Source organism: Planococcus citri, chromosome 2, assembly GCF_950023065.1.
Source record: "Planococcus citri chromosome 2, ihPlaCitr1.1, whole genome shotgun sequence".
NCBI classification, from domain to species: Eukaryota; Metazoa; Arthropoda; class Insecta; order Hemiptera; family Pseudococcidae; genus Planococcus; species Planococcus citri.
Genome location: NC_088678.1, coordinates 60225486 through 60239813, shown reverse-complemented (window position 1 = coordinate 60239813; position 14328 = coordinate 60225486). Strand labels below are relative to the sequence as shown.

Sequence of the window (14328 nt, the reverse complement as noted above, 5' to 3'; positions counted from 1 at the left end):
CTGAATTATATTTTCATAGGTAGGTTTGGATCTGAGTAAATTAGTGCTGAAGGTGTTGGTGTAGGCATTTTATTTATAACAGGGTGTCCACAAGACTGGAAAACCTGGGAAAGTCTAGGAATTTGGTCAGTCTGGAAAAGCCAGGGAAAATTCTGGGAATTTCGGAATTTTCAGCATTTTTTACTCAAAAGTCGGGGAATTTTGTGAAAGGTTACTTTTTTAAATTATTTAACAAGATTTATTACAATCTTAAGGAGACCTTAAATAAGTAATATATCTGACTTTAAACAAGTTAGTTAAATGACATGTGTAGGGTTCTCTCCAGTGAGCGTGTACTCTGCTATTTTATAAAGTATCTCTCCAGTGAGAGTACTCTAACTTAGTCCAGGGCAGGACCCTAGAATACAGAAAATTTAGCAGCCCACCAAGATATGTAAGTATCCTATATTAGCAGTCCTGATTCTGGGCTCTTCAATTAATCAGCCAACTTTTTTTCTCCCATTTTTTAAAGTGCATGACATTGATAGGAAAAATTCATTCAGAAATTTTTTGCGTGGCCCAGTTTTTACCTCACCAGCCCTAATACGCCAGGACCCATTGAGATTTGCTCGGTAACTCAGTGGTAGGGTCTGGGCCTGACTAAGTCTTGAGGTTTTAAATGATGGATGTTTCCTTGCTTTTCTAGTTCCATTGGTTCATCTGATTCATCGGTGTTATTCTTTGGAAGGTTTCTTTTGACAATTTTGGCTTATTCGGGTTTCTGAGTTGTTATCTGCTCCTGGCTTTAAGTGGTCCTTTGCTTGACATGATCAGTTACTGTCATCTTTGGTTTAGATATAGCAACAATTTTAGCTTGATATACTGGACACCCTTTCCAGTTAGCTGTATGATCACCATCACAATTAGGACACTTGGCTGGGTCTTCTTTCTTCTTCCTACATTGCTTTGTTTCATGTTCTAATCCACACTTAACACATCTGGGTTTCCTTGCACAGTATGTTTTGGTATGTCCAACTTGCTGGCAGTTTTTACATTGGGATAGCTCCCTCTTTTTTTGCTGGAGGTTCTACCTTCACTTTAGTGTGCAACAAGAACCCCATTCCATAAATGGTCTTGTTGTTTTCTTTTGGGCATTACTTTAAACAGATTTTTCCATTTTTTGTACTTAATGAAAAAATTTATTTTCACTTTGCTCAGGAAATTTTTTCGAAGGTCGCTTTTGTCAAAAATTGTCAAATTCCCAAAAGTCGTGCTTTTTGCAAAAATTGTTGAAGTCTTGCATTTTGTCAACATATTATGAGTTATGAGTATCATTAAAAAATCTCAGTTTTTAGCAAATTTCCTAAATTGTTTCGCTATTTAGCTAAAAATTGCTATTAAGGGTATTTTCTACCGCACGCGTTCTGTAAGATTTTTTGTTATTTTCACTTTGCTCAGAAAATTTTTTCGAAGGTCGCTTTTGTCAAAAATTGTCAAAATTCCCAAAAGTCGTGCTTTTTGCAAAAATTGTTGAAGTCTTGCATTTTGTCAACATATGAGTTATGAGTATCATTAAAAAATCTCAGTTTTTAGCAAATTTCCTAAATTGTTTCGCTATTTACATAGCTAAAAATTGCTATTAAGGGTATTTTCTACCGCACGCGTTCTGTAAGATTTTTTGATGAAAAATGGTCAAATTTGGGCAGGGATTGTGCCAAAACTATTGAACATTTTTGATTTAGGACATTTAATGGCTATACTAGGGAATTGAATGGAGGTACTTTAGATGCTCACATCTCTGTTGGAAAAGCAAAATTAGAAAATATGGCTACATACCCTCAATTTCATAGATGAAATATCAGTATTGGTGAAAAAAAATTGGAAGAATTTTGAAAATTCATGGAGAAAACCCCATCTGAAGTTTAGATGGGAGCGGGTCGCGGGACATAAGCATTCGATTACACGCAGTTTTTGAACAAGCGATGAAAATAATGAACAAATCAGCTTGATATTTCGACGGGTTGTCGAATTAGAACGCTCTCTGTAGAGTATACCCTTAGTCTAGTTTTCTGTCAAAAACAGCGAAAAGTCTCGCTTTCAGCTTAAATTGTCAAGAATTTTCTTCTTTTTTTTGTTGCAAAAAATTGCTAAAAACTCTCACTTTCATCCAATAATAGTTCTAATGTGACAATTTTCAATTTTTGGCCTAAAATTGCCAAAAAAACTTATTTTTTCAATCAAAAAGTTGCAAAATATTTATGGTTCGACTTTTTTTGGCAAAAACTGGGAAAAGGTTCATTTTAGCAGTGGTTTTCAAAATGTCCTGCTTTTTGCTGAAATTAAACACGTTTCTATCGAGTTTCTTTTCTAGATTTTGATTAAAAACAAAAGTTTCTGGATTTTTGGTGATTTTTTTCTACATTAAAATGTATTGCTGCCCATGTTTTGTCACTTTTTTGGTTACTTTTTGAATACTTTTTTGGGCTTTTTAGGTTACTAAAGTCACTTGGAATTTCAAAAAACTATTGATTAAAATCAAAAAATGTTGACATTAAAAAAATCTATTTCTTTATGAAGTCGTTCTATTTTTCGAATTGTAAATTTTCAAAAGCTTTTGCCCTCTCGAATTACACGCTCTTTCACAACTGTAGAAAGTAGAATAATTGAACAGAAAATCGCATTTTCGACTCAAAATTCTGATTCAAGGATCTCATAAAAATCCACCTCCACCTTGGAAAAGGAAGAAAAAAAAGCACCAAAACGAAACAAACCATCCACCAGGAAAGAAACAACCCAGCCAAAATTCATTAGAGATATAAACAACGAGGCGTCTCGCTCTCGATGCACGTATCTATAGAACAATTTATACGTAGAGGGGTTGGTGTTACCTTGACGCTGCTAATCTGGACAATGGTTGGTTGTATACGGTCGAAATGCTGCAAGAAAAAAAAAAACAAGTTAGCTCGTCTCGGTGTTATTTTATTGGGCAAAAAGGAAGTGTTCCAAGCAGGACCATCCCCCTACATTGTTTCGTATGTATAGTGGACGACGCGGAAGAAAAGTCGCAGCATTTTACAGGCCACTTGTCGACCCTTTTTCAAACTTTGTCCTCGCGTACCTACCGTACCCTTATCACTAAAAAAGGGGGGCATAGGGGTGACCTAACTTATACTCTTCGTTCGTTGTACTATATACTGTATAATTAAAACTTACGACAAATTTACTATGTTACCAAACAGGAGAACAAATTAAACGAATAATTTACCACGGTCGAGTCGATTGAATTTTCTTCTTTGGAAATTCACAGGGTTGTTTTTTTTCTCTCTGCGGGAAATTCAATTTGGCGAATTGTCAAGCAGACGTGTTTTTAGTATATTTATTAGTCGCCGGAGGGCAATAAGCTCGCAAGAATCGAACCGGGTCTCGTTTTTTTTCACTCAATAGCTCTCTGTGTGTTTACTTTGGTCGGTTCTCTATATATACCGGATGGTTTTAATCTTTCTTGGAATAAGTTCACAGGTAGTTAGATATCGAAACCTAAGAGATCGATGTGACATTTCCGTCGACTTGGATTAATTTTAGCCAATCGAAACTCAAAGGTGAGAGAATCATTAAGGTATAAGATCGATGCGCAGGTATCGTACAATCGTACATATAAAACTCTCACGTCATCGTAAGTGAGAGAGAGGGTGGAATTAACCACTGCTTCGAAGGGACACATCAACGTGGTTTTTACTTTTGATTTTGTTGTGTATGGTATAGTATAAACGTTTAATGAATAGGAATCGATACATCATAAGGTTAAATAGAGAGAATTTTCACTTCACCTTACCACCTGCGGTAGTATTTTTATATTGACCTATGATCCTGCTTCGAAGCCAGTACTGTAGGGAGAGTAACAGAGAGCCATTTAGTATAACACCACTCTCTGTGTTGTAGGTATATGTATACCTTGGGCATAGGTGCACAACTCAGCACACCAGGTGGGTTCGTCGTCGTGAGGGTGTGCGAATACCGTACTGAATGGTGATCCTTATAGTACCCTTTACCCCGATACCCCCTAGCGCTAGGTGGCCAATGCTATCATTCATTCGGACGGTGACAGATGTGCTACGTATATTACTAATTTTATATGTGTTTTGTCGACTTGTTCTACTTCTCTGTCTCTCTCTTTCACAACTTGTATGATTTTTTGAATTCTTGGCTCATTTTTATTATAGGTAACAATTTTTTGCCTTCATCTTTCGTTCTATTTTATATTTTAGTCACCTCCCGCAGTTTTCCAATTGTTATAATTTCCGAACAGGCATTCCGATGTATAATGCACGATGATGACGCGAGCTTTAAAAAATAAATTGCGATTGTGACAAAACTTCATCAAAAAAATAAAATAAAAAGCACCCATCGAGGACGAGGAAGGGAGAAGGGGGACAAAAGGGAACATTTACGTGCGTGATTTTTAGCTTTTTTCTCATCGATGTTGTTGCTGTTGTTGTTATTCGCGACGTTGGTATAAATACCTTTACAAGCAAAAATGTAATTTCGTCTTCGCCTCTTTTACTCGTCCATGTATACGATAAATGTAAGTAAGTAAAACGCCATATAGTTAAATCAATAATGAGATATAATAAAGTCGAAGAATCGCATTTAGTTTCAAGTGTCTCGTTTGATATTTGATTGTTTATTAGCAGGGTGTCAGCTGGTACCTAGCTAAAGTCATGATGGGAAACTACAAATTTCCGTGCATTTAAAGGTAGCATTCGCGTGTTATTTGACTATCATTCTAATCGTCTTCTCTCTCGTCCACCCTCGTGTAAAATTACTATTACATACCGCCAGCCCGAACTATCTGTTTAATGTGTTCGCATCCACATCGACGAACTTGTATAATGTAAGGTGTTTTTTTTTTATTTTCGTCGCTAGTCTCGAATTGTTCATAGTACATAAAGGTAAAGGTACCTTCAACATATGTACGTATGTAGATGTACTGCATACGGAGCAAGTACGAGAAAAAGAGACACAGATAGAGAAAAAAAAGTACTAAATTAATACAAATACGCAGACAAGTTGTGCACGTGCCGTGATGTAATCGTGTTTTTCACTTGGCTTGGCTTATCTATCTTCTATATGTGTATGCGACTCTTTACTTGGTATATTAAATGATGTACGAGCGGGTATTTGCATATTTGACGTATCGCCGTGATTATTCGTGAAATGTTTCCTTAACTTGGGAGTCTGCAGGGGGGCAGAAGCGAGGGGATGGAGGTCGCGATTTATGAATGTTGTGTCTGAACTGTATACCTAGTACGATAGACTGAGAATACGTGGGGGTGTATTGGATTTTACATTATTGATACGATTTTGAGATACTCGAGACAGAAAGGCTGAAAAATTGGACTCATTTTTCAAAAATTGATAAATATTGAGGTAATTTTTTGACTGCTGTTAATGTGCAGGTGAAGTTATTAGCCCCAGATATTCTAGTTTCTCAATACATTTTCGGAAGTTGTGTACAATACAAACTCCATTCAGATGTATCCAGCCCCCCCCCCACCAATTATATTCAGAATATTTGTTGCGAAAATACCTGAAAGCATTTAAAAACCCTCTAAAACCTGATCATTATACAGAAGCTCGTTGAAAAAATTTTAAATCATTAAGAATTGTTCAAAAAGTAGTGTAAAAGTGATAAAATAATCAAAATAGAAAAAAAAATCAAAATGGTATAAAAATGTGTTGAAAATTTCATAAAATACGAAAAAAATGACCGTAATAGATATTGTAAAAATTGTCATAAGATCGCAAAAGATTAAGTAGATAAAATATAAGAAAAAATTCTTGAAATTAAATTTAAAAATCCAAAAATACATACAATTACAGTTGTTTAAAATGGATTGGAAATCGCTTGAAATGTCATAAAAGTTTGAGAGAAAAAGTACATTAATCTGTTTGAATAGGTATCGAAAAAAGCTGAAAGTACGTGAAAAAAAAATGTTGAAAATAATTATTATGAAAGTTGTTTTAAAACATTTCAAAAAATTGTGCAAAATACAAGAAAAAGTCATTGAAATTGAATGAAAAGTTGCTTGAAATTGTTCAAAAATATAATGAAAATCGCTTAAAATGTCATGAAAATTTCAAAAATATTTTCAAAACAATCTAAAAAATGATCCAAATGCTGTAAGATTTGTGTGAATGGTGATCAAAAATTATAGAAAATGTCGTTGAAATGAAATGAAAAGTCCTTGAAACTTGTGAAAAATAATCAGAATAATTCGGAAAAAAATGATCAAAATATTGCTAATGTTGGTCGTGTATTTGTTTATAATTAGTAAAATGTAGTAAAAAATTATGTAAAATAAAAAAAAAAGGTCATTGAAATGAAATAAAAAGTCAAATTGAAGTTGCTGATAAAAATGTATTGGAAATCGCTCGAGATGACATTCGTTAAAATACAAAAAAAAGTATGAAATAATTTGAAAAAAATGATCGAAATATTGCGAAAATTGTTAATGATGAAAAATGGTGTAAAATGTAAGAAAATGTCTTTGAAATGAAATAAAAACTCCTTGAAATGCAATCAAGTTGTTCGAAAGGTCACAAAAATTATTGATGGAAATGAACAATTTCAAGGTGTTGAAATACCTCAAAAAAAAATGTTGAAAATAATGTGAAAAAATGATTTAAATACTTAATTGCAAAAATTGTTGATATTGTGAAAAATTGAGCAAAATGTAAGAAAAAGTTATTTAAATGGAATCAAAGGTCCCCAAAATATGATTAAATTGTAGCTCAAAATGAAATTAAAATCTTACCTATAAAATGTCAGTATTTGATGGAAATACACTTTTATCTATTGAAATTCTTCAAAAAAAAAAAAAAAAAAAAAATTATCGAAATATCGTGAAAATTGTTGATACATTGTGAAAAATGGTGGTGCAAATCGTAGCAGAAAGTCGTCGAAATGAAAAATGAGAACTCCTTAAAATACGTACAATAATAAGTGTTTCAAAAAAAAAAAAAAAAAAAAAAACTCTTCAAGTGTCAAAAATTTGACGGAAATTCCAATCGGTTAAGAAATGTTCGAAATGAATCAAAAAACTGATTGAAATATGGTAAAAAAATATTGAAAATTATGAGAAAAAGTTCCCAAAATACAATTAAAGTTGTTTAAAATGTGAAAGAGATTGCTATAAAATAGAAAATTTATTTTAATACACCCATGTTTAGGCTTTTAGCGTCTTCTATTGCACGATATAATAATACCTAAATAAATCACAGATTATTCGAACATAGAATTAGAATACAATCGTAACCGGAGGTTTGAAAAATGTTCTTGAAATATGATGAAAATTGATCCATTCAAATACTTACAAAAAAAAAAAGATTCAAAATTGTAAAGATGTCATAAATTATTCAAAAATTGTTGGAAAATTGTAAAAACTGTTTAAAACTTATTTCAAAAATTATTAGAATGACATTAAAAAACTTGTAATGTCATACAACAAAAAAAAAAACTAAAAAAATATTGAAAAATTATTTTTTGGTAGGGAAAAGCAGTTGAAATTTTATTTTAGCTTTCCAAAACTCATGAAAAATTGCATAAAATCTTATGACAGAAATTTGTTTAAAGATTCAAGTTTATGAAAATCAGAATGAAAACTAAAAATTGTTAAAAATTATGTTAAGGGGAAAAAGTTTGATTTATCTCAAAATTGTACTAAAAATAACAGAAATTGATCCAAAATCCGAGAAAATTCACTAAAATAATGCAAAAACTATTTAAATTTCCAATTTTGTATGAAATGTCGAAATATTTTATAAAAATTGTTGAAGATTTATTGAAAATTGCTATTGATAAATTCAAAAAAACATCCTTGAAAACAGCATAGAAATTGTTGAAATATAATTTCAAAAAGTTAAAACAGAGGTAAGTATCAGAAAAAAAGAGGAACTGCGTAAAATATTTTAAAAATTGTTTGAAAATCACAAGCCTGGTTTCGAATGACCTTGAGAATTACGTTCCAAATTTTACTGTCTTGAAACTATTGAATTTTGTACTTTTTTGATGATTTTTTGGCATCTTCAACAATTTTTTCATAATCTTCAAAATTTTGAAAATTCTGTCAGATCTTAAAATTGTTGCAAATTTATTTCAATTTTTATGGAAACGTTACCTACTGAATTCGATTAAATTCTACAGTCTCGTTTTTTCAAGATTGCATTTTTGAGGAAGAGTTGATAAGAATTCTACAGCCTAGTTTTTTCAATAAGTATTACATTTTTGAGGGGGAGGAAGAAGTTCTATCCAATGTTGGAACCTCTATTTCACCTCGTTCTTTTTTTTTTTTTTTTTTTTTTTAAATAATCTTGAACACTGCCAACTATTTGCACCCCCTTTCACCTCCCTTTTTCGCCATCTGAACTACCCACGTACCGAAATTGATCGGCGCAAAGAAATCCTGTAAGTGTCGAATTTCGATCACTAATACATCAGCCGAGGTATACTTACAAGTTCAAGTCACTTAATGAACAAGGTATTCGTGAATTTAGTCCCCTCTACCCTGCCCTTTTGCTACTCCTTCGTGTAAAAATGTAACCATACACCAAATAATGGTGGTAAATCAGCGTCGCGACGATGTTATCTGAGCCAGGACTTTGAAAGTTGAAAGGTGCTAAAGGCAGGGAAGGTGCAAATATCGCCCTTAAAAAATGTTTCAAATACCAAGCATCGTGTGATCGTGTTGTCGTCGTCGCCGATTAGCATTAAGTGAAATCTTATATAAGTGTAATGTGTACGTTGTTGTTGTTGTTGTTTTTGTTTTTTTGTACAGTCGAGCTTACATACTAGGTACATTTATACAGTCGATGATATTTTTCCGCATATCTAATAATTTACTCGTATATTTTCAGTTGATGAAAAAATGGATGAACAGTTATCGTTGATGTCCCGTTTTGAACAAAAAATAAAATTTATAAATATTAAAGGTCAGTGAAATATCGCAATAAAAATTTTTAGGTAAACGAGAAATTATTATAGATATGTATAAAGAAATAAAAAAAATAAATAAATATCGAAAACTCGAATAATATCAACCGAAAAAAAAAATGCTACAGAATGGAATTAAATACTATACGCTGGCTGATGCTATAATAAAATGCTATGTAATACACACGCGCGCCTTTATTTTATATAATCGATTTAAATACTATACATTTATATCTAGGTACCTTTTACCTATACTACATTATACATACATTACAGTCTTTATAAAATACTACATATTCACGCGATCAGAAAAGCAAATAATACACGCGCGGCTAACACGAGCTTCTTTTTATTATTATTATACTATATTTATATTTCCAATGCACCATATACCTAGGTATACGTTATAATGAGTCTGTCGGATGATGAAGGTGGAAGAGCTTTCGAGGAAAAGTTGCTCCCTCCTCCTGGCGCAGTATAGCGAGGAAAAGAGAGACAGAGAGAGGAGAGATGCACGAAGTGATCAACTCTTTGGGACGTACGACTTACATAATAAAAATATTATTTAAATTTAACCTTATAATATTTATTACCATATGAATATGGCGAACGAGCACGTAACAGTGTACTCGAAAAAGAAGTTGGAAAAAAAAACTATGTATTTTAACCCATGAGTCGAAGCGAGAGAGAGAAGCGCGATGAAGTGGAGGAAAAAAACAATACGACCGGAAATGGGAATTTTCTCGATATATGTATCAGATAAGAGAGAAAGAGCGGACCCGAAGCGTTAAAAACACACTGTATATGTAGGTCTTTTGCGTATATACTCTATATTGTATGTACCTACCTGCGTAGTATATATCAGAAGAACACCACTATGTAAATAATTGCACCGACTGCACCGTTGATTTTTTCAAAAGGTGATTGGTATCGCGTGTGTCGAGTGTGAAGTACCCATTACCTACCTGCCTGCCTACCTACACCTACCAATGTGGAAAAATTACTGTTGTAATAAATTGAGGGCATCGAGTTTCGTTGATAAGGTAATTCGGGTGTTTTTTTTTTGGCTGATTCGATAAGAAATTTGGGTTGAAAATTAATAACCTTCGAAAAAATACGAGTAGGAAGGTGGATTTTTTTTATTTTTATTTTTATTTGTACAAGTTTTGCCATTCTAATACCGTTGCACAGGAAATGGGATTGAGGTTTTGGAGGAGAGGAGGGGGAGGGAGGAAAAACTGACGCCGATGGATTTAAATTTATGTGTTCGAGAGAGTTCTCAGTTTGCAGGTTTTTTTTGGGGAGTTGAGGGAAGAGAAAGGAGAAGAGGTGAGGAGATGGAATGGAGTTTTTTCAACTTTGTTGATTGTAATCGATTGATTAAAGTGTGGTTTGGACGAGTCATTCTGCAAAAAAAAAAAAAACAAAAAAAAACAAACAAACAAAAAACTGCAAGGAACTACATTATGATAGAATGTTATTGTGGTGAAAAGTCAAGTTTACGAAGTGTTGCAAGAAATTGAAAATTGTTTGAAACAACTAGAAAAGAACTTGAAACTCATAAAAAATGAAATATTTGAGTACGTAGACACCAGATACCAAAAAACTGGATCACAAAAAAAATATTAAAAAAAAATAATTACCCTTCAGTCAACAGGCTATACACGGCGTGGCTAAATGAAAAAAAAAATAAAAATCTCAAAAATTGTAATATTTTATGTTGAAATTCCAAAAAATTGAAGTTCTCAGTTTGAAAATCACATTTTTTTAATTTGAAAAAAAATCAAATTTTGATGAAATAATGATGTATGTGTTCTGAAGTATAGAAAAATTGACATCTTTTTTGTAAAATGATACATGACATTTTATAAAATTATTGAAATCAATTTGAAATACCAAAAAATAAAAATAAAATAAAAATAAATGGGTGGGAAGGGTTGAAAAATATTTTTTTTTCAAATTTGAAAATGAAAATTTTTTGTAAAGCTGATTTTTAAATAAAGGAAATTACGCTTTTGTGTGCTGAATGGTCAAGAAATAACTATATGAAAAGAAATAGAAATAAGTCGAATGAATTATTTTGAAAAAAATAATCGTACATTTTGAAAATTGATGAAATTGTATGGAATGTTGGAAAATTGAATATTCTTCAAATTCCGTAACATTTTTGAGGTAACTGACGAAAAATTGGAAACACTCCTTAAAAAATTAACTTACTCATTTTTTTTTAATTTTGAAAAATTCAAAAATTGTTGAAATTATGGTGATTTGTATTCAAGTGTCAAAGAATTACAATGCTTGAATAAAAATTGGAATGCTAGAAAAAATTACAATCAAATTGAATGACTTGAAAATTATCGTTTTTTTTCAACTTGAAAAATACGTATAAAAATTGATCAAGTTTTAGGTCGAAGTATTGAGAAAAAATGCTTCAAAAATCTTGTCACAATTCTCATAAAGACTGGAAAAAAAACTGGAATAAAAAAATAACTTACCTAATTTCAAAAAATTTGAAAATATTTTTGAAAAATGGCTTCAATATTTTAGAGTGAGAAAAATCCTGAAAAAAGATCATAAACTACTTAGTACTTACTTGTGGCTTTTTTTTGCCAAAATTTCAGATTTTGAAAGGAAGTATTTTTTGAGAGATATTACCACTGATTGATAATTTCTACAAAGTGTTTACTTACTAGATCATCACAGTCATCAAAAAGTCCTCCTTTTGCCCAAAAATTAAACATAATTAGGTACTATACATTTATCAAATATTCTCAAAATTGAGCGATAATTTGTCAAAAATGCAGAAAACATTGTAATATTATTGTAAAATGGACTCCCTTCCCCCTTCTCTCCCCTCCCCTCACCCAGTTTATACTGAAAGTTACCATAAATTGATGACAAAATTAACGTAATCAAACGAAATTTTGACAAAATTGGTTGAAATTCCATAAAAACTGCTGCAATTGGTTCAAAATTAAGGGAACATTAAAAAATCGCAATAAAACGAAATCGCGAGAAAATCGCATACAACACAATAAAAATCGCAAAAGTATCATAAAAATCAATGGATAGTTTACCAGAACATCAACTCCAAATTCTGACGTGATCGTATGATCAGCACAAAAAATTCTATAAAAATCACTCATCAAAACTGAATACTTCAAGTCTACGTCATTTTCGAAAAAAGGTAGTCCAAAAGTGGAAATTTGATCATCCAAAAGTCATCTAAAGGTCATCCTCTTTCATTTTTTCGATTTAGTAAACTACAAACGTCTCGTAGAAAATTTTTGTTTGATATTGAAAAAAAATTTGAAATATTTATGGTCAAAAATATGTTTTAACAAAAGCACAGTTTTTTGAAAATTTCAATGTTTTGATTCCATGAAATCACGAACAAGATTCCCGATTGGAAAATTCTGCGTGAATTTGGGCTCAAAGATATGTAAAAGTGATTACTTATAGTTATACTGATTGAGAAGGTGCTAAAATTGGCTCTGGTCGAAACAAGCGACTGTAGAAAATGCAATCTCAACTATAGGCCTACTGTCGCCTCTTTTATGACATCCTCTCCCCCTAAGATCAAAATTTCGTAACCAAAAACGTTGACACTTGAAATTAGCCCAAAGTTAATGTCATTTCCTCCCCCTCCTTTCTTCTCCAATGATTAAATTACATACAATTTTTTGATCAATCTTTCAGAAAAATCAAAACATGAAATTTTTCATCTTAGGTTCTTCATTTCTTGGGCTCTCTGGGAAATCGAGGCCTAAAAGAATAATTCTGTTTTTTCTCTCGCCTCCTCTCCACTTCCTATCCCTGGTCAATGATCACAGCTCATATTTTTACTCCTTTCGATTAAAAATTACTTTTCTTAAAATGAAACACAATTTGATTAATTTTTTGAATTTTATGAAATTTTCTGAATTATGAATTCAGCTCATGATTCGAGTTCGTTGATGCTAAATTTATTTTTAACCATTTTCATAAATATTTGAAGAAAAAAACTGGAAGAAAATGGTTTGGAGTTTTAGAAATTATTCAAAATTATTACCATCGACGGATTTGGACGGTCAAAAATATAAAAATAGAGCAAATCACAAATTTCAGCTTCTTTTTTTCAATTAGATCAAAATTTTGAAATTTCTCAGGTGCCAAATTGAAAATTTTTAAAAATTTACTCAAGTTTGAGAATTGAGATTTTATTTTTGAAAATTTTTGGAAGCTCTTTATTCCAATTTTTGTTTTGATTTTTTGTTTCGAAAATTGTGAAATCAAAAGATCATTAGCTAAAATTTCACTTGAGAGATGAACCTCATTTGTAATTTCCTTACTCGTTGAATGCCACCGAAAATTCTACCATTTTTCGTTTTCCTTTTGTTTCGGCTTTCAAACGACTATAATTCCATCAAAAATCCACAACCTTAAAACATAGAACAGGTAATGCTGAGGTATCTAGATCTACATAAAACGGTGTAAATTCAATCAATTGATCCATATATTATGTACCTGTGTGCAGACTACTTATACATAAACCACTCAAAAAAAAAACCGAATACGTAATGATTCCGATTATATTCTATCGAAATACTCGATCTCCACAACACCAGGGGTACAATAAATCCGTATAAAGCACCATAAACCAGTCGATTTGTCCAGAGGGGTCGAAAGATCCCTTTTTAATTACACCCCAACAATTATTATCAATTTGCATACGTGTATAAAAAATTCTACCTGTATGCCAAGGGTAGTCTAATCCCACCCCAAATCACCATCACGTATCACGTATGTTAATACGGTACGAACGAAGGTCGCCGCAGCACGACTACTACAAGTACGACTTATCCTCTTGTATGTACTCTCAAGTAACGGATACTCTAGTTCTCAAACCAAAAATTCGGCCGAAAAAAAAACACCAGCAAAAAATCGTTCGTATCCCTTACAAATTGAATAAAAGGCACAAGGCACACGAGATCTCTCTATTCATTTACCTCTCTATACTCAACAATGTAGTATTATGGTTTTAATTAAGGTAAATAATTAATGCATCCTGGGGCGATTTTTTGTCGTGTTTTTTTCTGCTTGCCCTGTTTCAAGGCTCAGTCGCTCAGTCACGGTGTCGTTTTTTTTCTCGCTTTTTTATGGCGAACGAAGGTAGAAATGCTGCGTTGGTTTTGTTTTGGTTATTTAAATGCGTGTTGTTGCGGCGGTGGTGTCCTTTTTTTTTTGGACGTTTGTTTACATTGGGGTGGTTTTTTTTTCTGCTTCGGATGCAGATCACAGGTGTAAAGGCTTTATGTAGGTGTTGTATTGTGTTGAGTGGTTTTTTTTGGACGATTTATTGGATAGGGCGTGCGATACTC

General features: G+C 32.2%; 1 protein-coding gene across 4 annotated transcripts in view; it reads left to right on the top strand.

Annotated features, from left to right (window-relative positions):
• The window catches only part of zfh2 (Zn finger homeodomain 2), a 247387-nt gene that overhangs the window by 199078 nt on the left and 33981 nt on the right, over positions 1–14328 (top strand). Inside the window, exon 6 of one of the 4 annotated variants that reach the window (XM_065351953.1) lies at positions 8893–8967. The exons of the other annotated variants lie outside the window; for them this stretch is intronic. Within the exon in view, the coding sequence (XP_065208025.1) occupies positions 8893–8925 (33 nt within the window). The 3' untranslated portion in view covers positions 8926–8967. The remainder of the gene's footprint in view (positions 1–8892; positions 8968–14328) is intronic. 4 annotated transcript variants of the gene reach the window in all.